The sequence below is a fragment of the Pristis pectinata genome, chromosome 15 (assembly GCF_009764475.1).
Source record: "Pristis pectinata isolate sPriPec2 chromosome 15, sPriPec2.1.pri, whole genome shotgun sequence".
Classification (NCBI taxonomy): Eukaryota; Metazoa; Chordata; class Chondrichthyes; order Rhinopristiformes; family Pristidae; genus Pristis; species Pristis pectinata.
Genome location: NC_067419.1, coordinates 45,103,426 through 45,130,746, shown reverse-complemented (window position 1 = coordinate 45,130,746; position 27,321 = coordinate 45,103,426). Strand labels below are relative to the sequence as shown.

The 27,321-nt window shown below is 41.3% G+C and overlaps 1 protein-coding gene across 8 annotated transcripts in view; it reads left to right on the top strand.

The window, feature by feature from the left end:
- osbpl8 (oxysterol binding protein-like 8) overlaps window positions 1-27,321 on the top strand; it is a 148,236-nt gene that overhangs the window by 25,299 nt on the left and 95,616 nt on the right. For 2 of the 8 annotated variants that reach the window (XM_052029897.1, XM_052029898.1), the window contains 3 exons: window positions 2,222-2,275; window positions 3,704-3,802; window positions 14,444-14,480. The exons of 1 other annotated variant lie outside the window; for it this stretch is intronic. In XM_052029897.1, coding sequence (XP_051885857.1) covers window positions 2,222-2,275; window positions 3,704-3,802; window positions 14,444-14,480 — 190 coding nt within the window. The remainder of the gene's footprint in view (window positions 1-2,221; window positions 2,276-3,703; window positions 3,803-14,443; window positions 14,481-27,321) is intronic. 5 more of the 8 variants (XM_052029899.1, XM_052029900.1, XM_052029901.1 and 2 more) reach the window with 3 other exon arrangements.

Below are 27,321 nucleotides of genomic sequence, written 5' to 3'. Positions count from 1 at the left end.
TCCTTAAAGTAATCCTGTGGCTTTTACTCCACTTCCATTAAGCCACTGCTCTTTAACCCGTTACCCCCTGAACTCCTCCTACACCGCCTTTCTCCCTTGAACCATGAACCCCGAGAGATTTAAGAAGGACATCAGGGGCAGTTTCTTCACACAAAGGGTGATACGTATTTGGAACAAGCTGCCAGAAATAGTGGTTGAGGCAGGCATATTAGCAACGTTTAAAAGCCCTCTGGATAAGTACATGGATAGGGGAGGTTTAGAGGGCTATGGGCCAAACATGAGCAGATGGGACTAGCTCGCTGGGCAGTACAGTCAGCATGGACGAGTTGGGCTGAAGGGCCTATTTCCGTGCTGTATGACTGTATGAACTCAAATCCCATTCCTTTCCCTGATATAAGATAAGATTTCTTTATTAGCCACATGTACATCGAAACACACAGTGAAATATATCTTTAAGTAGAGTGTTCTGGGGGCAGCCTACAAGTGTCGCCACGCTTCCAGCGCCAATATAGTATGCCAACAATTTCCTAACCCATACGTCTTTGGAATGTGGGAGGAAACTGGAGCACCCAGAGGAAACCCACGCAGACACAGGGAGAACGTACAAACTCCTTACAGACAGCAGCTGGAATTGAACCCAGGTCACTGGCACTGTAATAGTGTCACGCTAACCGCTACTTCCTAAACCCTTGCCTAATCCATGAGCTTTGCACGTCAGAGAAAATGCCTTGCGGATGAAGAGTGTGGCAGTGCTGCCCTCTGAGACATTGGTTCACATGTCCTCGGCTGGAGAGGGTGTGGCAAAGGAGAGACTCGGCTGCGACCGCCAACACAATCAACACATTGACTCATTTCTAAATCCTATTGCCCCGCAGTAATGATTGGCTAATAATAAAAATTGCCAAAATTTGCTGTTTCTTTCACACTAACCTTGTCCATCCCCCTGAGTCTAATGTTAGCCTCAGCTGTTAAATAACAGCAGTGGGTCACTGTCATCCATTACCCGTAAAATGGCTTAATGTGAGAGAAAAACATTCTGTAGGAACACATCTCCATTTGTAAGACAAGATATCTTTATTGGTCGCATGTACATTGAAACACACAGTGAAATGCATCTTTTGCGTAGAGTGTTCCGGGGGCAGCCCGCAAGTGTCGCCATGTTTCCGGCGCCAACATAGCACGCCCACAACTTCCTAACCCGTACGTCTTTGGAATGTGGGAGGAAACCGGAGCACCCGGAGGAAACCCATGCAGACACGGGGAGAACGTACAAACTCCTTATAGACAGTGGCGGGAATTGAACCCAGGTCGCTGGCGCTGTAAAGTGTTACGTTAACCGCTACACCACCGTGCCTGCCATATAACATGGGATTCAATGGGAAAGGATGATTCACCTTACAGAGAATCATGATACAGGCAGTTTTCTTGGAAGGAAACTCCTTTGTAACGCCAGGGTACCTGTATTAGAAAATTACTTGAGCAGCTTTATTGTTGTACTTGTACTTACACATTTTTTATACAGGATTAAAAGCTTGGCTGTCCATCTTTGTGAGATGTTAATTTGCCTGAATCTGTCTGTGGTCATGAGGTTCAAGGCTTTTTGAATAATTTATTTCTGGTTTTTAAAAAGTTCCCTCTTAATTCTGGAAATGTAGAATTACCAAGCTAGGTAAAGGGAACTATGGAGCTCCACTTCATCCCCAGACTGATTTTTGAGAGGCTTTTGCAGAACAAGTGCGAATCAAGCAGGTCAGAGCAGTCGTGGATTTATTGAATGACGGAGCAGGCTTGAGGGCGCATATGACCCACTCTCTCCTGTCTTTTGTTCTTGTCTTTCTGTACGAGTTAACTGCTAATATAATCCAAGAATATAGAATATGTATTTTGCAATAGTTTTAACACCAGATGTTTTCCATTAGGACTGTGATAAGTAATCAGCATAAATGTTGGTTTAAAAGTTATAGGCAGGTAATAGAACATTTAATGAAAAATGATTACTAGGATTATACTGTATATCGCTAAGACTAGAAATATTTATTACATAGGAATATAGTGAAGAAACACACTTGGATAAATTTAGTGTTTCCGTATCTGTTTTAATCAATTGCTGATTTTTAAAAATATTTTCAACCCTTGGAAAAATATTCCAAATTCTCTTGCACCAAAAGATAATTCCTTTGTTGTGATTGTTCCCCAATCTTACATTTTGTTAATCTTTTAGATGAGACAAAGAAAACAAGTGGCAGATTTCCAATGCAATTTACAGAGTGCTGAGGTAAGGAGATTAGGCATTAAGAATTGTAATAAACCCATATATTGGTATTGATCAAGTCTGAGAGTGTTCAAGGAAATTGTAAAATGACTGTTCAATCTGATTATGTAATCTGATAAAACTGAGGTCAGTTGTTCGACGCATGTGCTGGTGAAGAGTCTGAAAACCAAAGAGAAAGCTTTAGCCGTTCCTATATTTGTAACTAACATTGCAAGTAATACTTTCAAAACAAAATATATGTATATAAATTTGCAGAGTAATAATGAAGAACACAAGGAGTTATGGAAAATATCACTGGTAAGCATAGGTTATTTAAAAATTTCAGTGATTTTTAGTTTGGCATTAATGTGAAACAATAGAACTCTATTGAGATATTGTTAATCATTGCACTTCTAGCAGATGACTGAATGTATGGCCTCAGAAACTTGTTGGATTTTAGTTTTATAAATTATTATAGACGCCTCATTATAGGAAGGGTGTGGAGGCGTTGGAAAGGGTGCAGAGGAGATTTACCAGGATGCTGCCTGGATTAGAGAGTATGGAATATGAGGAGAGACTAAGGGAGCTAGGCCTTTACTCTTTGGAGAGAAGGAGGATGAGGGGAGACATGATAGAGGTGTACAAAATATTAAGAGGAATAGGTAGAGTGACAGCCAGCGCCTCTTTCCCAGGGCACCAATGCTCAATACAAGAGGGCATGGCTTTATGGTAATGGGTGGGAAGTTCAAGGGAGACGAGGGAGGTTTTTCACCCAGAGAGTGGTTGGTGCATGGAATGCGCTGCCTGGGGTGGTGGTGGAGGCTGATATGTTGGTCAAGTTCGAGAGATTGTTAGATAAGCATATGGAGGAATTTAAGGTAGAGGGATATGTGGGAGGAAGGGGTTAGATAGTCTTAGGAGTGCTTAGGTTTGAAGGTTGGCACAACATGGTGAGCCAAAGGGCCTGTATTGTGCTGTATTGTTCTATGGTTAAATGATAGCCTCAGCATTAGTGCTAAGCTTTAAGACCATAGCTGAGGAATTTGAATGATTGTACAATATCATTTTGGCTATTGTGAAAGTTGCCAAGGCTTGTTAGATTCATGGTTTAGTCAATAAGTTCAAATATATTGAACCAGCCTGAATGGGCATCAAATTAGCAATCTGATCTTGATATACTTGAGTACACTTGATAAATTGTCAGTTTGCTGTATGAAGAAATGCACTGGGCTGAATTTTCTCAACACTGGATTGTGTAGAATTATATGTATGACGCGCAAGGTGGCTGTTTGGCCCATCTTGTCCATGTTGGCCAAAAAGAGCTGTTCAGGCTAATTTCTTTACAGCATCTCTCTCATCTACTAGTTACTCAAGATCTACGTAGCATTATGTTAAGCAGAATATATTCTTTCTATAATTCTGTCAGGAGCTTCATAACCCCTTTAATCCCAGGAACTCAGACTCAACCGTGCATCTTCCACAGAGTCCAGGAACTGCCCAGCAGAGGACCCTAACACTTACACTTACTACAACAAGGACGATCCATCGATGGTAACAAATTCTATCCTACCCTTATCTGGTTATGTGACTAATAGACCCTCAATTCAAAATGTTGTTGACTCTATCATTAATCCTGGATTTGAAAGCATAATCTAGGCTGACATTTCAGTATTTTTATTAGTAAATTGACAAGAAGATTGGCCAATAAAACAAGATTTGTAATTATACAGATTGTGCAGGTATTGTCTGGCAGTTTGTTGTATTGCATTATTTAAAGATTTAATTCATCTCTTCTTGCAAGGAGGGGACAAATTGCTAAATAGCATTGGGATCAATTAATCATTGACATCTTCCATTCTTTACTATGCACTGGCACTGAATCTAATGGACCAACAGAGGAATTTCAGCCTGGACTAATCATGATTTACTTTGCATTCTGTATTGGACTATTCTTACTCTGCCTTCTGGAATTTTTCCTCCTGATTTTGTAATTTCCACTTTGGAGCATGGTTACACAGACAGACATCAGTTATCCAATACTACCTTATCTCATTGGCAACTAATCAATGAGTGCTGGCAAGACTTTTGTCTCTGTAGATTTCATTCATCTTCTCAATCCCTCTCTAGATTTCATTCATCTTCTCAATTCCTTCACACTTGGAACTCTCGCTGGCTTTCTCTGTCCTCAACCCAAGGTAACTTGAAGAAGGCTGTAATGGTTTTCCCTCCACCCTGGCTGAGATCAGCCAACACAACAGAAGCAATGATTGCACCCGGGGCAATGTTTGGCTGAATGCAATGTTAAGACAATGATGTAAACCTCATGAATCATCATGATGTCCCGAGATTTGGCAGTTTGTTGTATTGAATTATATAAAGATATGCTAGATCTCTCATTGCAAGGAGGGGACAAAATGCTAAATAGCATTGTCCTTGGGATCAATTAATAATTGACATCTTCCAGCCTTTATTATGCACTGGTATTGAATCTAATGGACAACAGAGGAATTTCAGTCGAGATTTGATATTTTAGAATCTGAGTGAACAAGAAAGACTGCTTTGCATCATGACAGCGTACCTCACATAAAGAATGCAATATAGAGTGACGCTAAGAGGCATGGAGCAGGAGGTGGAAAAGTTAGTCAACCTTTCGCAAGGTGGTGCTGATATAGAAATGTAACTGAAGAAGAGAATCGTTGGTATTAGAGGGAGAAGTGGCAAGAACAGAGCTGAAGGAATTGTTCAGGAGCATGGTGGCTGAAGAATGCAAATTCTGATGCAGAAAAGCAAGCAGGTGAATTGGTGAATAATGAATAGGGTCAAAGGTGGATGTGAAACACTAGGTGGAGGAATGCATTGCAGATTCAGCATTTCTATGGAAATCTAGAGTCCACGTGCTTAGGTGCATTAGGCCATTATTTGTGGTATATAATCCTGTGTAGAAGAACAACTTGACAGCAGCACATTTATTGATTTGCACTTTATTGAGGTGCAGAGCTTGGTTAAAAAAAATTGAAGAGAATGATAACTTGATTTAGGATTTGGTGTTGGTGGGGGAAAGCAGAGATGTACATGGGCTAGCCTTTCAAGTTATGAGCTGCCAGAGGGAGTGGTTGAGGCAGGTACAATAACAACATTTAAAAGACATTTGGGAATGTACATGGATAGGAAAGGTTGAGAGGGATATGGGCCAAATGCGGGCAAATGGGACTAGCCTAGATGGGCATCTTGGTCGGCATGGACGAGTTGGGCCGAAGGGCCTGTTTCCGTGCTGTATTACTCTGACAAGATCACTGTGGTTAACTGTGTCCCCAGATGCCACACTCGGGTGTTACTGGCGGACACGCACACACTAGTGAAAGCAATAAGTACAGCTTTGGTGTTGCCAGCAAGCTGGAAAAATTCGGATGTTATCCTTTTTATCAGGTGCAGTAAATGTTGTTTGGTGCTGCCTGACAATGCTGGAGGTGGAACTGGGTTTCACGTGTGTGCATGCAACTGCTGGCTGCACTTAGATGGTTCCATCCCTTCCCCCCAAGTCTACACCAACTCCAAGTGAGCTAGACCTCTGATCCACACTTCTTTTATGATTGTCCATCTCCTCTATTCCCAGAATTTACACAGATTTCTGCATTATTCTGGGAAGGAAATTTTGGTTTTTCTAAAAATTAAATGCATTAGTAACATGTAGAATATTCTAAAAAATGGGACTTCAACTCCATTGTCAGAACCATCCAACCCTTTCATATCTCACCTGGAGCTGACAGGGAATCAGGTGCTGGTCTCTGGGCTCAGAGGTGGGGCTAGCAGGGAGCTGGTTACCAAGCTGTGGTACTGGGGCACTGGGCTGATGCCAAGCTGGGTGTGGTGCTCAAGGTTGGGAGAAAATAATCACTCCACTCTCTTGTTTGGATGTGCACCGTGAGTCTAAACTCTGTGTTCTCAGCAGTAGAAAAATAAAAACACAGAAATTACTGCTGAAAACTCAATATTGATATGGTACAATTCTTAGAAGCACATATTTTTAAAGGTTAGTGTGACCTCTTCTGTATCGTTGTTGATACTCAAGAGATCTAATTTCCCCTAATATGCCAAATTCAAATTTGTTCAACATTTGGTATAGTTCTCTGCACCTCTACATGCTTATAGCCTCTTCAAAGCTTGCGTTCAAGCCTGTGCCTTTTTATATTTCACCCTGGTCCCTTGTATTTTTCTTTCTTACTCCATTGTGTATTTGATGAAAGTGCCTTAAAAGATCTTTCTGTTTTGCTGCGGAACCCAGCCCCAAACCCTTCAGAGCTGTTGAGACACACAGCAAGGAAGAAGGTCCTTCTGCCCACTGAGTCTGTGCCAGCCATCCAACACCCATTTATCTTAAACCTATACTGATCCCTCTTTATTCTTCCCACTTTCCCATAAATTTCCCACAGATTCTACCGTTCACCTACACATTAAGGCCAATTTATAGTGGCTGATTCACCGCCCAATTCACATGTCTTTGGGATGTGGGAGGAAACCCATGTGGTCACAGGGAGAAGTGAAAACTCCACAAAGACAGCACCAAAGGTCAAGATCAAACCTGGGCTCCTGGTGCTGTGAGACAGCAACTCCTTTAGCTGAGCCATTGTTCTGGTTAAGGAGAAGCACATTTTTCTGTGCTTCTAATCCCTTTGAAAAGATACCTCTTCCAATCATTTTCTTTGGTGCCGCTCCAATTCTTGGTTAGCTGTGACTGCAAATCTTCACAGAAGCAGATGTTACATTTTCCGTTTGTGTTCTTTTAAATTTAGTTGCTTATGCAGTCCACTTTTCACTACAGGTTATTGCAAATTTGAGGTCTTGTGCATTGTACTATTTTAATGGAGGAAAAATTATTTAGCACTATGATACAATATAATTTATTGCCCAGGATTAAAAATTCCCTACCAATAACAACATGGATCTTAAAAGGCTGTATACGCTAATATAGTCTAATTTCAGTGAGGGTTTTGTGTGACAGACAAATTAGACTCTTGGCAGCACATACCTTTTGTATGTGCCTGTATTTTAGGTTGCAGTTAAGGGCTGCCTTGCAGTGGGAAAGGAGCAGCTTTGTCCTTGGCCTGTCACCAAGTGATTAGCTAATGAATCTGTCTGGGTTTGGAGATAGATTTCCTTTATGTAGCCTAGCTTTAATTTTGGAAGAAATGTTCACATTTAAGCCACCATAAATTACACCTTGTGCATTTGGCGCAGACTTCCTGCTAACTACACTGAGTTTCTGATGTGCATAATGAACACGATATGATCCTTATTCCTTGTAACATTAGAACACAGTTCTAAATATCAGGTGATAGCTGAGCACTGGTTTGGATGAATTTGTGTTCTCACACAAAAGAAACACTTTGTAGGGAGATGAGTGTTTTCATTTTGGTTTACGTGGAGTAGTTAATGCTGAAAATTGCAATTATTACAAATATGTTATTGATATTGGTTTATTATTGTCACATGTACAGAGATACAGTGAAAAGCTTCAGTTTCCATGCCATCCAGACAGATCATTCCATACATAAGTACATTGAACTAGTAAAATGGAAAACAGGATGCAGAATATAGTGTTATGGTTACAGAGAAAGTACAGTGCAGGCAGACAGCTAAAGCGCAAGGGCCACGACGAGGTAGATTGAGAGAACAAGGGCTTGTGAGAGGTCCGTTCAAGAGTTTGATAACAGTGGAATTGAAACCTTGACCATATACATGTTCACCCAATAATACTTTGACGAGAGACAATTGTAGGGAATGATGGATAAGTGTATAACTGGTATACTGTCATTTAGGTATTTACCTTAGTTATATAAAATGTACTTCTAATTTCAGGAATTTTGCTATTTATGTGTAGTACTGTGTGTAGTTACTGAAATAAAAACCCACCATCAAACTTTACATTGATTTCTCGTTTCAATTTTAAGTGATTTTAATTCTGATCATTTTTGTAACATATAACTGTGAATGTGCATTTTTGACAAGACTTCCAGAGCCTAGAAAAGCCTCCTCCCTGATTGATGATTTGAGCCTATCTTGAGAGACCCTTTTTGCATTCAGCTGTTTCCTTGTTTTCCAGCTGTGGGGATTAATGAGGGTGGGTAAACGATGGTTACCAGGTCAGTGAAGGTATTGGTTTATTATTGTCACTTGTACCGAGGAACAGTGAAAAACTTGTCTTGCATACCGATTGTACAGGTCAATTCATTACACAGTGCAGTTACATTGAGTTAGTACAGAGTGCACTGAGGTAGTACAGGTAAAAATAATAACAGTACAGAGTAAAGTGTCACAGCTACAGAGAAAGTGCAGTGCAATAAGGTGCAAGATCACAACAAGGTAGATCATGAGGTCAGAGTCCATCTCATCATATAAGGAACCATTCAACAGTCTTATCACAGTGGGGTAGAAGTTGTCCTTAAGTCTGGTGGTATGTGACCTCAAGCTCCATTATCTTCTACCCGATGGAAGAGGAGAGAAAAGAGAATGTCCCGGGTGGGTGGGGTCTTTGATTATGCTGGCTACTTCACCAAGACAACGAGAGGTAAAGACAGAGTCCAAGGAGGAGAAGCTGGTGTCCGTGATACGCTGAGCTGTGTCCACAACTCTCTGCAGTTTCTTGTGGTCCTGGGCAGAACAGTTGCCATACCAAGCCGTGATACATCTGGATAGGATGCTTTCTATGGTGCATCTGTAAAAGTTGGTGAGAGTCAAAGGGGACAAACCAAATTCCTTTAGCCTCCTGAGGAAGTAGAGGCACTGTGAACTCTCATTGGGTTTTTTACAGTTATTCTTGATAGATGCAAACACTGAATACAATTTGGTCTGCCTATCCACAGGGTAAAATGCATCTGAAGAATTTTTCTTTAAATCTTCATTTCAGCTTTCCTCACAAAGAGCTTCACAGACCATGTATTTCACAGGGGACTGCTACAGATTCCCTCAGCTTTTTTCCTTTGATCATCAGCCACTGTTTGCAAATGTTTAAAGGGAGAGGCTGGCTTCTGAACTGTATGGCAGAATAGAACAGAATTATGGAAGCATTCAGCAAACAATTGCAATACTTGCACAACAAAATAAGGTGATAGGTATCAATTAAAGGGGCAAAGACTAAATTTAAATGCAGTTATTAAAATCATTCAACTAGAATCACTGATAGAGGACTGCACTTTGTATATCACAAGAACGAGATATCAGTCCAGGCACTGCATGTGTTACTATCTTATAAGCATGAGGACAGTTCTGGCAAATTAGCAAATTTATCTCCATGAAGGAAGTCCTATGGTATACATACAGAGTTAAAAATGAGAAGAGCATTGTAATAAATACAATTTTAATTCAGTCGATTACACAAGGACAGAGTTGTCCTACAAAAGCAGAATGCGGTAGATGTTGGGGATCTGAAATAAAACCAGAAAGTGCTGGAAATATACAACAGGCCAGGCAGCGTCTGTGGAAACATTTTGCCTTGGTTGTTTCAGCCAGGATGCCAAAGCCAAAAAGTCAAAGTCGAGTTTATTGTTATGTGCACAAGTACATGTGTGCACAGGTGCAATGAAAAACTTGCTTGCAGCAGCATCACAGGCACATAGCATCAGATAAGCAACATTAATGAGAAAAGCATAAATTAAACACAATTTTTACAAGAAAGAACACAATTAGAACAAATAAAACAATGTCAAATTTTAGTACAATGTGATCATATTGTCGCTAAACTCTCGCAATTAGGGTTGTACTGAATGGTTGAAAGTAAATAGCTGTTCCTGAACCTGGTGGTATGGGATTTCAGGCTTCTGTACCTCCTGCCCGATGGTAGCTGTGAGAAGATGGCATGGCCCGGATGGTGGGGATCTCTGATGACAGTTGTTGCCTTCTTGAGGCAGCACCTCCTGTAGATACTACCGATGGGGAGGGATGTGCCCGTGATGTATTGGGCTGCATCCATGACTCTCTGCAGCTTCCATCAACCATGTTTTATTGCTCTAGCACCATTATAAATGTCTCAGTTCTTCTTTCTGATTTAAGTTATGGCTCACGCAGCTGATCTTAAATCTCCTTTCCCTCCATCTGTCCTGCAGAGCTGTAATGGATTTGAAAGCTGCATTGGGAGCTTGGAATCTAAACATGGAGAGCATGTAGAGCACAGAACAGTACAGCACAGGAACAGGCCTGTTCGGCTTATGATGTCTGTGCTGACCATGATGCCATCTGTTTTTAACCCTGTACTACCTCAATGCACTGTGTAATGAATTTATCTGTACGAACAGTATGCAAGACAAGTTTCTCACTGTACCTCGGTACAAGTGACAATAATAAACCAATACCAGTCTTAACCTAATCCCATCTGACTGCTCATGGTCCATATCCCTCACTCCCTGCCTGTTCATGTTCCTGACTGAATGCCTCTAAAACGTTGCTATCATAGGAACTTATCATTCTCTGTGTAAAAAAAACTTGCCTAACAAATCTCCTTTAAACTTTCCCCCTCTCATCTTAAACCTATGCCCTCTGGCATTTGACATTTCCACTCTGGGGGAAGAAATATTCTGACTGTCTACCCTATCTCATAACTTTATGAACTTCTGTCAGGTCACCCCTCAGCCTCCGACGCTCCAGAGAAAACATCCCAAGTTTGACCAGCTTCTACTTATAGCTAATACTCTCTAATCCAGATAACATCCTGGTGAACCTCTTCTGCACCCTCTCCAAAGCCTCCACACTCTTCCTGTAATGCGATGACCAGAACTACACACAATACTCCACATTGACCTAACCAAAGTTTTATGTAGCTGTGACGTGACTTGCTGATTTTTTTTCACTCAGCACCCCGACTGATGAAGGCAAGCATGTTATATGCCTTCTTCACCACCCTATCCACTAGATGTAATTAAAAGCTGTAGTGCTGCAGCAATATGTGATGTTGATCTCGTCTCTGCATAAGATCCACCATCTTCAAGGCACTTTTTCTGTGGTAGGGAAATCAGACAGGAGGAAAGATCCAATCAAAATCCCAAACAAAATTTCTCCATACTTTCCCTCTCAGAAATATTTCAGTTCTAAACTACTGGCATTGAATTTTTGAGTTGCTTGAATTAGGCCATACAGTTGTTGTCACCAGTTATGTTCCAATATTGCAAAAAGAGAAGACAGATAAGGGTGTAATTTTGTTGATGGCCATTGAATTAAGAGAGATTTAAGATCTGTTTAAGATGCTTTGCAACTGAATCATGAGTTGGGATATAGCAGGTTAATCCCAACTTGAAACATTAAATTTGTTTCTCCACAGATATTATATCCAGCATGTAACATTTTTATTATTTGATTTCCATTATGCACAACATATTGCTTTTGTTGTAGCATTGACATTCCTACATAGAACAGTACAGCACAGGAACAGGTCCTTCAGCCCATGAAGTTGAGCTGAACTAATTAAACTAGTAATTAAATGCCAAACTAAGCTATTCCCTCCTGCCTACACAATGTTCATGTCCCTCCATTCTCTGCACATTCACATGTCTATCTAGGAGCCTCTAAATGCCTCTATCGTATTTGCCTTCACTACCACCCTTGGCAGCCCATTGCAGGCACCCACCACTCTTGGTATAAAAAAGCTTGTCCTGCACATCTCTTTTGAATTTACCCCTCTCATAATCTTATAAACCTCTATCAGGTCTCCCCTCAGCCTCTGCAACTTCAGAGAAAACGACGCAAGTTTGTCCAGCCTCCCCTCTAATCCGGGCAGCATCCTGGTAAACCTCTTCTGCACCCTCTCCAAAGCCACATCCTTCCTGTAATGGGGTGACCAGAATTGAATGCAATACTCCAGATGCGGCCTAACCAAAGCTTTATAAAGCTGCAACATAACTTCCTGACTCTTGAACTCAGTGCCTCGACTAATAAGGGTAAGCATACCATACACCTTCTTTACCAAAAGTCATTCCTTTGCATAATCTCAGGATGCTCCAAAGTGCCTCATAGTTGTTGAAATGGAATCATTGTCATCATATAAGGAAATTCACAAGCAACTAGAAGATAATCTAGTAGGCACATTAGTGATGTTTAAAAGCCATTAGATATGTACATGAGCAGGAGAGGTTCAGAAGGATATGGGCCAAACGCGGGCAGATGGGACTAGCTTGCTGAGTAAGACACTCGTGTGGACAAGTTGGGGCGAAGGGCTTGTTTCCATGCTGTAACACTCTATGACTCTATAATCAGATATTGCTGGTACTTGTTGATGGATAAGTGGTAGCCACAACAATGAGAGATCTCCCTTTCATGCAAAGCAAGCTTTCTGCATATCTGACTTCACTGTTCATTTAAGGACGCTCTTCCATTTGGTGTTTCAAATCTGATTGTGCAGGGGATTTGAGAAAAAGAATCCATAAAAGTAGAATGTTGCCTCAGGGCTGTGTGTGCATCCGTTGTTTATCATATCAATTCCCAGTTAATCACTCTGGATTGATTGTAGCTAAACAATTCAGATCACCGTTTGGAAGGTAGGGTAAGTGCACATGCTGAAAAACTCGAAGGTTTATGCAAGCTATTTATTTCACCTCTTGTCTTGTTATACATTTGATATTGAGGATGGAGTTTCCTGTCCCAAGGTCATAAACAGGAAGTTTCCTCAAACTTATCCACCTCTGTATGCCTCATTTATCAATGTTTATTTACACGGAAATTTCCTGCCAAAAGATTAACATACAACAAATGTAGGAATGGCTATAATTGGTGTAAACAAGTTAGCCTCCAGAAAAGTACCGAACTAAAGTATGGAAATTAATGCTCAAGCTTTCCAAGCATTCACACATACTTGGCACAGCATGGTTAAGAACATCCGACTGTGAAAACTCTTGAATTTTTAATCTGACTTGCATTGATCTTATAAAAATACATTTGAAGACTTAGAAAATACAAGGCAGATCTCTGAGGAAGATAATTCAGTCACAGTAAATACCAGAAAAAAGAGTGTGATTCATTTTACAGTCATTTTAACTCTGTATGATTGTTGGCTATTTGTGTGCACAGATCTTTTTCTCAGAAGTAAAGCCTCCGAAATGAGTCCAAATGCATTTGGGAGCAAAGGTCAGCAGCTGGACACAAAAAAAAATCAAGGAATGTTAGCCACAATATAGTCGCATGTGTGACACACTTGCACCTAAGTTTCAGCTATCTTTCATGCCAGTTTTATTGCTGAACAGCTGATTGCATATGCCAGGATGTGTTAATGCACAGTAAGTTCTCACCCCCAAACTTCCAACTGTATCTCCTTTGTGAGTGACGAGAGTACCAGGCGATTTACTGTCAGAACAAAATTTCTCCTGATGTTTCTTCTTAGCAAGCAATCCTTTGACATAATGGATGACTTGCTTCCACTCAGGCAATTTGAGGAGAGGGAGATGCCTGTGCATGAATTCTTATAACATAGGTAGGCCTTTGCCACCAGCTGCCAAGCAGTCTTGATCAAGTGAGATCTTGGTCCAAACCTGGTTTATTAGGGGGCAAATTCATCTCAGAAGAATATGTATTTGTTTAGTGTTTCCACCTCTTTCTTTCATTATGTTAGAAGGACATTTGTGTTAATTTTCTTTTCTCCCAAAGGATTTGGCCTCCACAGTTAATGTCTTAGCGGAACAGAGTAAGCAGCATTTGAAAATGCAGCCTTAACGTGACTTGCTTTTAAGTAGGACTAATGGATATTGATTTAACTGAGAAAATTTCCACTAAATCGTTTGTGCTTAGCTTTACATTGGCTGAATAAGGAAATACTTGTACTTTGTTTTGTTCATCGTCTGATTTGTATCTTACACAGTCGTTAAATAATGCAAAACCTAGGTGAGTACATAATCAATTACAACTGCTCTTTATGTCTGTGCCACTTTAAGTTCAGATTCAGAAAGATCAGCTTCTCTGTATTTATACATATTCCAGCTCTCCACTTGGTAGACCTTTAAAATGATCAGAAACTGATTTTCATAAACTTTTTAAGCAGTATTCATGTGATTGACTTAACAAATAGAAAAAAGTTCTTGCTTTTAAGAGTTTTATGCATCCCACATATCGCATGACTGTGCTAACTTATTTTACTTTATTTTGCCTTCCCTCCCATGTTTCTCACTTCCCTTCTGGTGGACTTGCTGCTGATATATATATGTTGTAATGCACCAACAGCATCATGGAGAAATCAGAGACTTACAGGGATTATCACGTAAGTGACTTTCATTTAGTAAACCTACTTCTGGGGAACCTTGCCGGGTTTCTTTTGGGAGTGCAGGTTTCTAAGAAGTTTAATTGTATAGCTTATAAATTGAAAGCCAGTAAAATGTGAACAATAGAGTCTCTTGTGATTTTTTTTGTGAACTATATTGAATAATTGCATGATAGACCACACACTGCTTTCATTATACTTTAAAAAGTGTTTGACATGTTCTGATATTATAATACAGAGCAGAAATGGAAATAACAATGTAAAATTTGTGTTCGGCATTATAGATCTGTATTACACAATGCCATGTCCTGAAGTTTGTTTTTAGGGTTCTAATGGGGTTTAGTTAGCTGATAACTCAGGGTATTCCTATATCTGTTGATAGATAACCAAGGCTTTATTTTTTAATTTCCTTTTATCCCTTCAACCCAAAATCACCAATGTAAAACACTATGTGCTTGTGTGGTTTGGTGAGTAGATAGAAATAGAAAAACATGAGGTTGTGAATTTCATGTTCCACATAACAGGTGGAAGTGCCAGGAAACAGTAGATAAGAATATACTGCCGGCTTTGTCTTACCGACTCTATGGTCTGTTATCCTTCACTGAAATTGTACTTCCCTAAATTATGTTAGCTTTACGGATGGCATTCTTTTAATTCAATGAATGCCTGCATTAAATAGCCTCCCCCTTCTATAGTAACTGTGCACATATGTGGATTTCTGAATTTAACACGAGAAAATATGCTTTACATTTCTGTTAAGTGCTGTCAAGCTTGTAGCTTGGCAAACAATTACCCTGGCTTTATCACAAAACATTGATATTCATGCTAACTATCCTGTCTTCTCAATCTCTGGTCTTAATCAAGTAAGCTTGTGAAAAATGATTTTTAATGTCCTTCAAATCAGCCATGTTGGTCAACTTACAAATCAAGGGGGCAGGGATGATCGGTTCAAGTTGTAATGGGGAGGGAAGGTTGTGCTTTTCTTGCTGCCCAGGATGAACATGTAGTGGGTGGTTTTGGCAGAGGAGGGAGAAAGAAGGAGGCTCCATATGGTCCACCAGATCTTGATATCAATCTCAAAGCCAGCTGTGTATGAGTTGCTCAAGTCTGTGCCCCTGGAGCTTGAGAGAGTAAAGACAATGTCCAGGGTACGATTGCATCTAGAAGAGGTCGAGTAAATTACTACAGAAATATAATGGATTATCTGGGAAATGAGAATTTTATGTGAGTGACTTGGAGGAAATGAAAAACAGAAAAAGCTGGAAATATTAAGCAGGGTTATCTGGAGAGAGGTTCTCGGAAGAATATTCCTCCTGGGCTGCTGCAGAAGGAATTAGATTCAGAATCAGGTTTATTATCACTGACATATGACATGAAATGTGTTGTTTTGCGGCAGCAGTACAGTGCAAGACATAAAATTACTATAAGTTACAAAAAATATATAAATAGTGCAAAGGAGGAATAACAAGGTAGTGTTCATGGGTTCATGGACTGTTCAGAAATCTGATGGCGGAGGAGAAGAAGCTGTTGCTGAATCGTTGAGTATGGGTCTTCAGGCTCCTGTACCTCCTCCCTGATGGTAGTAATGAGAAGAGGGCATGTCCCAGATGGTGAGGCTCCTTAGCGATGGATGCCACCTTCTTGAGGCACCGCCTCTTGAAGATGTCCTCGATGGTGAGGAGAGTTGTGCCTGTGAGGGAGCTGGCTGAGTCTACGACCCTCTGCAGTCTCTTGTGATCCTGCACAATGGAGCCTGCATTTCAGGCGGTGATGCAACCTGTCAAAATGTTCTCCACTGCACATCTATAGAAATTTGCAAAAGTCTTCGGTGACATACCAAATCTCAAACTTCTAATGAAGTAGAGCCGCTGGCATACCTTCTTCGTGATTGCATCAATGTGTTGGGCCCAAGATAGATCCTGTGAGATGTTGACGCCCAGGAACTTGAAGCTGCTCACCCTTTCCACTGCTGACCCCTCAATGAGGACTGGTGTGTGTTCTCCTGACCTCCCCTACCTGAAGTCCACAATCAATTCCTTGGTCTTGCTGACATTGATTGCGAGGTTGGGGAAGAGAAAAATTGATGCTGAAGGATGCAACTAATGGTTAGAGATGCCCTGGATTCATGAGTGGCCATGAATGAGAAGGGAATTTTACATGGAGAAGCTTGAGGAAGACAGGAGAGCTAAAAATGGGATTGAAATTTCTTGTGGTGAGGAGTTGTTCAGTTCAGTGACTGAGTAAGAAGTGGAGTGAAAATAGAAGAGCTGCTCTAACGTGATGAAGGTGCCAGAGTTATGATAGGAGAGGCCAAGATGTGACTTGGTGATAAGTCCCACACTGCTCTGCAAGTTTAAGCTGGGAAATTCAAGTAAGATAGCCAAGTAGTTGGCTTCAGTCAGGGACAAGGTATTATCGCTGTGAACTGGGTTCAAAGCCAGGCATTTCCATTGCGAGAGGGGGCTGTCAATTTTTAAAAAAATAGTTGAGATATTTACTTCAGGAGAAGATATTAGAAAGGAGGTAACCAGTACTGAAGAGCAAAATGAATGTTATGATTAGAGAAAATGCTTAAATCGGATAGTTAAACGCAATGAAGAAAAATTACCAGGCTCCAGCACAAAACCTCATGAAGGCCCAAAGAAGACTTAAAGTAAAGCCTATTTCAGGTACCATGTAAAAGATTACTAGAGGAGATTAAAGGACATGGAATTAGGGGAAGAATATCCAGATGGATTTAAAACTGGTAAGTGAGAGTAAACAGGAATAGACATTAAAACAAGTTTCATTATGGGAGGCACAAGAGAGATTGCAGATGCTGGAAATCTGGAGCAACACACAAGATGCTGGAGGAACTCAGCAGGTCAGGCAGCATCTGTGGAGGGAAATGAACAAATGACATTTGGGGCCGAGACCCTTCATCAGGACTGGAAAGAAAGAGGGCAGAACCCGGAATAAAAGGGTGGGGGGGGGGCAGGTGAATTATGGGAGGATATGGTTGTGGGCACGTGTTCACTAGGCATATCGATAATTTAGACATGAGGTTAGAGGGGTTAACAGTAACATTTACAGATGAAAACAAAATAGAAAGTATAGTTGAACCTTTTAAAAACTAAAGGAAGCTGAAGGTTTATTGATGGGAAAGGGCAATGAGTTTAAAAAGAGGCAGATGGAATTCACGTCAGTACGTAAGTTTTTTGCAAAGTACATTCTGGCACTGTGAGCTTGAACAGAAGTTTTAAAAGGGTGAGTGGAGTGAAACTAGAATAGCTGCTCTAACATGATGAAGGTGCCAGAGTTATGATAGGAGAGGCCAAAATGTGACTTGGTGGTAAGTCCCACACTGCTCTGCAAGTTTAAGCTGGGAAATTCGAGTAAGATAGTGGTCTTGGTGATGTAGAAGAGGAAGGGTATTTGCAGGTGCATGTGTTTTTATTTTCCCTGTTTTTTAAGAGCCAGTAGAAGTCCATATTTCATCTTTGCCTTGAACCTTAAATTCTCTATGCAATAATGATTCGACATAAAACCTTGACTTCATTTTGTATGTGCATGGTATCACACTAACAGAATGATATTGAGAGAATGCAATGCAGGTTCAATTAGAGTCTGCCTGATGAGAAAAAAATACAAGAAGTGTGTCCTCTTTGGTTGAAAGAAGGCCAGTCAGGGGTGATACGACAGAATTGTTTAAATATTATCAAAGGATTTGACATAGAGCAAAAAAAACCTGCAGTCATTAATTAAAAGTCAAGAAATTAAGGGCCAGAGATTCGATGCTAAATGCACAATATAAGAACAGAGAGTAGGGGAAATTCTAAACATAGATTTAAGATTGTCTGTCTACACTTCTCGCAGCCAACATAATCAAAGACCCTCCCACCCCAGACATTCTCTCTTCTCTCCCCTCCCATCGGGCAGAAGATACAAAAGCTTGAAAGCACGTACCACGAGGCTCAAGGACACCTTCTATCCTGCTGCTATAAGACTATTGAACAGTTCCCTAGTACGATAAGAATGGACTCTTGACCTCACAATCTACCTCGTTATGGCCTTGCACCTTATTGTCTGCCTGCACTGCACTTTCTCTGTAGCTGTTACACTTTATTCTGCATTCTGTCATTGTTTTACCTTGATCTACCTCAATGCACTGTGTACTGAATTGATCTGTATGAATGCTTTTTTTTCTGTACCTCGGTACATGTGACAATAATAAACTAATGTAGCAATTTAATTTTGGAACTGTCTCTGGGTTATAGTGTTTGAGCAGAAACTACTTCAATCTTTGTGGTTTGGGCCAATTATTGTAATTTCAAGGTTGAAGATGACAAAGGCCTTGATGATAAGTGAATAAGTAATCAGAAGGGAAAAATTAAGACCCTTAATGGTGGTGGTCTTTTCCCCAGGGTAGGGGAGTCCAAAACTGGAGGGCATAGGTTTAGGGTGAGAGGGGAAAGATTTAAAAGGGACCTGAGGGGCAACTTTTTCCACCCAGAGGGTGGTGAGTATATGGAACGAGCTGCCAGAGGGAGTGGGTGAGGCAGGTACAATAGTATCATGGATAGGTTCATGGAGGGGTGGGGCTTAGAAGGATATGGGCCGAACGCAGGAAATTGGGACTAGCGGGGTGGGCACCATGGTCGGCATGGACTGGTTGGGCTGAAGGGCCTGTATCCGTGCTGTATTCTATGACTCTTTATAATAAATTCATGTCTTCCCAATTGGCATTGCTATTTCTGAACTCCATTGGGTCGTCTCACTAGTGCTCATCGGTTTTCAAAAGATTATTCAGTATCTCCGTGCTTTATTTGAGTATGGTTTATGCTTCACATGGAAGGCAGAGAAAATATGTTTGCTGCCAAACCCTTCAGGTTAAAATTAACAACATGTTGGAGAGCAGGAGCGTTCTGAAAGGATGAGAAATGGCAGAAGGAAATGAGACGGGAGGTTGGAAGCCCTGGTAGTTTACTTGTAGCTCTCTGGCGCCCTCTCAAGTGCAAGCTGTGCATATCTGGTGGAAAGCTTGTTTTCTTTGTTGGTAGTGAAAGAACTCGTTGTTTATAAGATTGCAAAATTGTTTTAAGGCGGATGTAAAATATTCGGCCACCTTGATGTTATTGAAACTAAGTGTGTTAGCATCTAACCATGAAAGTATTCAAATGTTCTGAAGATTGATTTACAACCTCACTCTATCACTGCAATTTTTGGATTACCAAGGATAGAGTCTGGCCATTTATCTGCTTCCACTAACCGTATGATTGCCTTTGTTACATCAACGGCCAAATGATCCATTTTGCTTAAATGGAAGGATCCAATACCCCCTACTACTTTTCAATGGTTCTTTCAAACTATGTCATGTTTAAACTTGGAAAAAATTAGGAGTGGTACTGTTGATCCTTCGCTTAAATTTGAAGATATTTGCAGTCCATTTATTCAATATTTTCACATGATGTAGATCCCCTTTCAATAACTTTCCAACTTAGAGGAACGGAGTTGATGACATAATATTGCTTTGTTTCTACTGAGAAATTTTAGTCCAGTCTTTTTTTTTGTTTTTTTTAAATTTTTCTGTTTGGTTTAGTTTGGTTTGATATATTGTTTATAATTTTTCTTATTGATTTGGGGATTTTTTTTCTTTTCTTTTATATATATATATATGTGTGTGTGTGTGTATATATATATATATATATATATAATAAATCCTTTTCTTTACTTTTATATTATATTCATTTACTAAGAGATCGTTGGATCTACAGATTTTTTATATTTTATTGTTCTTTATGATTATTCAGGCCATGATTATTCTCCTGATCTCTTTGTATTACATGTACAAACGTTGATGTTATATATTAATCTGTATCAATTTGAAAACTAATAAAAAGATTGAAAAAGAAAGAAAGTATTTAGAACGTAGAACATTACAGCACAATACAGGCCCTTTGGCCCACAATGTTGTGCCGACCTTTTAACCTACTCTGAGATCAATCTAACTATTCCCTCCCACATACCCCTCCATTTTTCTATCATCCATGTGCCTATCTAAGAGTGTCTTAAATGTCCCTAATGTATCTGCCTCTGCCAGCACCCCTGGCAGTGCGTTCCACACACCCACCACTCTCTTGAGTAAAAAAAAACTTACCTCTGATATCCCCCTGTACTTTCCTCCAATCACCTTAAAATTATGTCCCCTCATGTTAGGCATTTCTGCCCTGGGAAAAAATCTCGGACTGTCCACTCGATCTATGCCTCTTATCATCTTGTACAGCTCTATCAAGTCACCTCTCATCCTCCTCCTCTCCAAAGAGAAAAGCCCTAGCTCGCTCAACCTATCCTCATAAGACACGCTGTCCAATCCAGGTAACGTCCTAGTAAATCTCCTCTGCACCCTTTCTAAAGCTTCCGCATCCTTCCTATAATGAGGCGACCAGAACTAAACACAATATTCTAAGTGTAGTCTAACCAGGGTTTTATAGAGCTGCAACATTACCTTGCGGCTCTTGAACTCAATACCCTGACTAATGATGGCCAATACACCTTCTTAACAACCCTATCAACTTGTGCAGCAACTTTGAGGGATCTATGGATTTGGACCCCAAGATCCCTCTGTTCCTCCACACTGCGAAGAATCCTGCCATTAACCTTGTATTCTGCCTTCAAATTCGACCTTCCAAAGTGAATCACTTTACACTCTTCTGGGTTGAACTCCATCTGCCACTTCTCAGCCCAGCTTTGCATCCTATCAATGTCCCATTGTAACCCTCGACAACCTTCTACACTATCCACAACATCACCAACCCTTGTGTCATCTGCAAAATTGTGAACCCACCTTTTCACTTCCTCATCCAAGTCATTTATAAAAATCACAGAGAGCAGGGGTCCCAGAACAGATCCCTGTGGAACACCACTGGTCACTGAACTCCAGGCAGAATAAGCTCCATCTACAATGATCCTCTGCCTTCTATGGGCAAGCCACACAGCCTAGTTTCCCTGGCTTCCGTACCTCCCGACCTTCTGAATGAGCCTATCATGGGGAACCTTATTAAACACCTTACTAAAGTCCATGTACAACACATCCACTGCTCTACCCACATCAATGTGTTTTGTCATATCCTCAAAGAATTCAATCAGGCTCATGAGGCATGACCTGCCCTTCACAAAGTCTTGCTGACAGTCCCTAATCAGACTTTGCTTCTCCAAATGCTCGTAAATCCTGTCCCTAAGAATCTTTTCCAATAATTTGCCCACCACTGAAGTAAGACTCACTGGTCTATAATTCCCAGGGTTATCCCTACTCCCTTTCTTGAACAAAGGAATAACATTTGGCACCCTCCAATCATTTGGTACTACCCCTGTAGCCAGTGAGGATGCAAAGATCATCGCCAAGGGCTCAGAAATCTCTTCCCTCGCTTCCCGTAGTATCCTGGGATATATCCCGTCCAGCCTCAGGGACGTATCTATCCTAATGTTTTTCAAAAGTTCCAGCACATCCTCCTTCTTAACATCGACATGTTCTAGCTTATCAGCCTGTTTTACACTGTCCTCACAAACGTCAAGGTCTCTCTCACAGGTGTATACTGAAGCAAAGTATTCATTAAGGACCTCCCGTACCTCCTCCGACTCCAGGCACGTTTCCTCCTCTATCCCTTATCAGTCCTACCTTCACTCTAGTCGTCCTCCTATTCTTCACATATGAGTAGAACACCTTGGGGTTTTCCTTAATCCTACTTGCTAAGGCCTTCTCATGCTCCCTTCTAGCTCTCCTGAGTCCATTCTTTAGCTCCTTCCTGGCTACGTTGTAATTCTCTAGAGCCCTGTCAATCCTTGTTTCCTGAACATTAAGTAAGCTTCTTTCTTCCTCTTAATTAGATATTCCACGTCTCTTGTCAACCATGGTTCCTTCACCCAACCATCCTTTTCCTGCCTCAATGGGACAAACCTATCCAGAACCCTCTAAACAATCTCCAAATTTCCGTTATGCATTTCCTTGAGTACACCTGCTCCCAATTTACACGCCCAAGTTCCTGCCTAATGGCATCATAATTCCTCCTCCCCAGTTGGATGCTTTCCCACACCGTCTGCTCCTATCCCTCTTCAAGACAAGGGTAAAGTTCAGGGAGTTGTGGTCACTCTCTCCAAAATGCTCACCCACCGAGAGATCTGACACCTGACTAGGTTCATTGCTGAGTATCAGATCCAGAAAATAGCCTCTTCTCTAGTTGACCTGTCTACATATTGTATCAGGAATCCTTCCTGGACACACCTAACAAATTCCGCCCCATCCAAATCTTTTGCACTAAGGAGGTGCCAATCAATCTTAGGGAAGTTGAACTCACCCATGACAACAGCCCTGTTATTTTTGCACCTTTACAAAATCTGCCTCCCGATCTGTTCCTCAGTGTCTTTGTTGCTATTGGAGGGCCTTTAGAATACTCCCAATAGAGTGAGGGCTCCCTTCCTGTTTCTGACCTCCACCCACACTGACTCAGTAGGCGATCCCTCCAGAACGTCTTCGCTTTCTAGTATGGCTGATTAGCAATGCCACCCCCCCATCTATCTCCCTCCCTGTCCCTTTTGGAACATCTAAACCCCGGAACGTCCAGCAGCTATTCCTGCCCTTGCGACAGCCAAGTCTCTGTAATGGCCACAACATTGTATTTCCATGTATTGATCCATGCTCTAAGTTCATCACCCTTGTTCCTGATTCTTCTTGCATAAAAATAGACCAACCCATCCAACTGACTGCAATTTCGCCCAGTCAATTGCCTATCCTTCCTCACAGTCTCTCTACATGCTTCATCAATCTGTACACTGGCTGCCCCATCCTCTGACCTATCACTCGGGTTCCCATCCCCCTGCCAAACTAGTTTAAACCCTCCACAACAGCTCTAGCAAACCTGCCCACTGGGATATTGGTCCCCCTCCAGTTCAGGTGTAACCCGTCCCTTTTGTATAGGTCGTACTTCCCCAGAAGAGATCCCAATGATCAACAAATCTGAAACCCTGCCCCCTGCACCAATTTCTCAGCCTACATTCATCCGCCAAATCAACCTATTCTTACCCTCACTGGCGTGTGGCACAGGAAGCAATCCAGAGGTCACTACTCTTGAGGTCCTGCTTTTCAGCTTCCTACCTAGTTCCCCATTTTCACTTTTCAGGACCTCATCCTTTTTCCTACCTATGTCGTCAGTACCAATGTGTACCACGACTTCTGGCTGCTCACCCTCCCCCTTCAGAATGCTGTGGACCCAATCTGAGATCCCTGACCCTGGCACCTGGGAAGCAACATACTATCTGGGAGTCTCTTTCACATCCGCAGAATCTCCTGTCTGCTCCCCTATCTATAGAGTCCCCTATCACTATTGCTCTCCTCTTCTTCCCACTTCCCTTCTGAGCCACAGAGCCAGACTCAGTGCCAGCGATCTGACTGCTACGGCTTTCCCCTGGTGGGTTCTCCCCCAGAACAGTATCCAAAGCGGTATACCTGTTATTGAGGAGAATGGCCACACGGGTACTCTGCACTACCTGCCTATCGTCCTTCCCCTCTCCTGACAGTCACCCAGCTACCTGCCTCCTGCAACTTAAGCGTGGCCACCTCCCTGTAGCTTTTAGCTAACACCTCCTCATTCTCCCGTATGAACCGAAGGTCATCCAGCTGCAACTCCAGTTCTCTAACACGATCTGTAAGGAGCTGCAGCTGGATGCACCTCCTGCAGGTGTAGCTATCAGGGAGACTTGAGATCTCCCACATCTGGCAGGAAGAACACACCACTGACCCTGGATCCATTGTCAACACTTCAGCTAGCTACTGGAGACTGAGAGTCCCTCTTCTCGCTCCAAGTCACGGCCCTCGCTACCTGGAAATTTCTTCAAGGTTTCAAAGTATTTGTTCAATGTTTGTTTATGCAGTTGTATAGAATTCACAAACCACAACTAAACTATTTGGAGATTGGGGAATCCTGTTCCTAGATTAATTTTCTTTATTCCTGTTGGGACAGTGTTTAATGCACATTTAATGCAATGATCGGCCAAGGACTCTCACCAAGCTTGTCTTTAGAGGTGGTAAACTTAAGTCTGTATGGTATGGAAAAACCTGAGTGATCATTGGCAACAGAGCAATCTGTCCTGTCTTTTTGATGTCCAACAGAGCTGATACTGCACTTGAAGTGAGAAAATAAAATAGAAATATAGCTGCAATTAGTCGCCAGTGCCCTACCCTTCAGATTGATCGGGGAAAGAGCTTTGAATGGATATTTTTAACCAATAAAGCTAGTATTTTGGAAAGTTGTCACCAGTATTAAATTTAACATCAGAGGAAGAGGCAAGGATGTCAACATTTATTTCCAATTTTTAAATGTGGGACAAAAGTAAACATCCAGAGAGAACATTGTGCTCTTCATGTATAAAAATACAGCAAATGGAAAACCAAAGAAGGATGTGGTTTTGGGGCAGGGTAGAATGTGACTAAGAACACAAGCGTTTTGTCCGTTATTTTGTTTATGTTCATATTCAGTGTAATAAAGCCAGAGCTGAGAATTTGATCATTTAAAAAATATATTGTTCTATTTGCTTCAACAGTACTGAATTAAAAGAAAATAAAAGTTTGAAACCGTTTAACCAGGGCTAGCAATTCCCAGTGAGATATGGAATAATTTTTCATTCAGACTATAGTTGTCGTGAACATGAATTGGCCTTGTTGATGCCTCCCATGATACATTTGGGAAGATAACTAAAGCAATGTACATTGAAGCCAATCAGCAACTCACCACTTTCTCACTAAACAAAACAGTTAAGCAGGAATGATGACAAGGCAGTGATTTAATCCCAGGTTTTAAATAGATGCTTACAGACAGCTATAATTTAGCCCTTGTGATGGGCTCCCACTCAGTGGGGTTGTCTTTTAATCATTTCAAGTGTGTTCATCATTCCATTTCTATTCTAAACTGATAGGGTGAACAACTCTTTTTTTGGATGAATTTGAATTTTTTTTAAACCACTGGAGAAAATTAAGATCCAAGTTCAGATCCTGCCCAGTTTACGAACAGCCGACTTATGTACAGTCTGTACATATAAATGAGTATTTGGGAGACCAGCGGGATGGATTTGCCAGCTATTCCAGGGCTGCTGGCATTTTCTGCTGTAACCTAGGGAGTACTTGTACCTGAATTCCAGTGCCTGGCTGCTCAAAGTCATTATGTGTCCTTTGAGAAGTCAGTCAGTTCTCCGGAGAAGTCTGTCCGTTCTTCCGAGAAGTTGAATCATTGGAAGCTGGAAAACTCAATAATGAATAAGTGAGCACATATTCATTACTCAAATCAAAACGCACAAAAGCCTATGATTTTAAAATGGAACAGAGCATTGATTTTTTTTAGACTTTATTGGAAGTGAAACGTTTTAAATTACAAACCTATAATGTAGCTCACTATAATAAGAACATGAGAAATAGGAGCAGCAGTAGGCCATTTGGTCTCATCAGCTTGCTCTGTAGTTCAACATGGCTGATCTACCTTAAACCCATTTCCCCACCCCCTCCACCCAACCCCATATCCTTTGATGTTTGAATGAAATCAATTGCTCAGACTCCACCGCCCTTCCAGGGTAGAAAATTCACCATCCTTTTAGTGAAGAAATTCCTTCTTGTTTCGATTCTAAAGATCCAACCCTTATTTTGAGATTGTGATCCTTCATTCTAGACTCCTAAGCCATGGGAAATATCTTCCCAGTATCCACCTTATTAAACTCTCGAAGAACTTTGCAACAAGCAAAATAAGCTAAACAAAATCAATGAGTAATCTGTCTATTTCATTACGTAAAAAAAATCCATCAAATTTTTAAATGCAGAGACAAGGTATATTTGGTGTACACATTCAGTTATCAGATTCTTTGGGGAGTCTATTTGTGTATTTGTGAAGAAAGCTACATGTTTTTAGACTGCTTAGAAACAGATTGTTGGAAAAGAATTGTTCTGTGGGCCATTTGGAATATCGGAAAGCAAGAAAGGAGATGGAGGTGAATAAAAAGCTGGGAATGATGGGTGCTTGCTCCACCCCTCATGGGGTTTTATTGGATATATTGCATAGAAGCACACCTTTTGGCCCATGTCTGTGTTCATGCTCCATCTGAATCTCCTCCCATCTTTCCTCATCTAAATATTTTAGTATAATCCTCCATTCCCTTTTGCCTTGTTTGTCCAACCTCCCCTTAAGTGTGTCTGTGTTATTTGCCTCAAACACTCCTTCCACATTCTCACAATTCTTTGGGCAGAGAGGTTCCCTATTTCTGATATTCAGTGAGATCATGGCTATTTTTTTTAACTTCCTTACTGTTGCAAGCAATAAGGGTGGTTGTACATAGAACAGTACATCACAGAAACAGGCTCCTCAGCCCACGATGTCTTTGCCAAGCATGATGCCCGATTAAACTAATCCCTTCTGCCTGCACATGATCCCTATCCCTCTATTCCCTGCATATCCATGTGTCTATCTAAAAGACTCTTGAATGCCAATGTCGTATCTGCTTCCACTACCACCCTTGACAGCCTGTTCCAGGCGCCCACCACTCTCTGTGTTTTAAAGAAAAACTTGCCCCGCACATCCCCTTTAAACTTTCCCCCTCCCACCTTAAATTCATGCCCTCTAGTATTCAACATTTCCACCCTGGGAGAAAGATTCTGACTGTCTCCCCTATCTGTGCCTCTCATAATTTTATAAACTTCTATCAGGTCTCCCCTCAGCCTCCGACGCTCCAGAGAAAACAGCCCAAGTTTGTGCAACCTCCCCTTGCAGCACATGTCCTCCAGTCCAGGTTTAATTGTTGGGGGTGGGGGTGTTGTGGAAGAGGAGAGTGT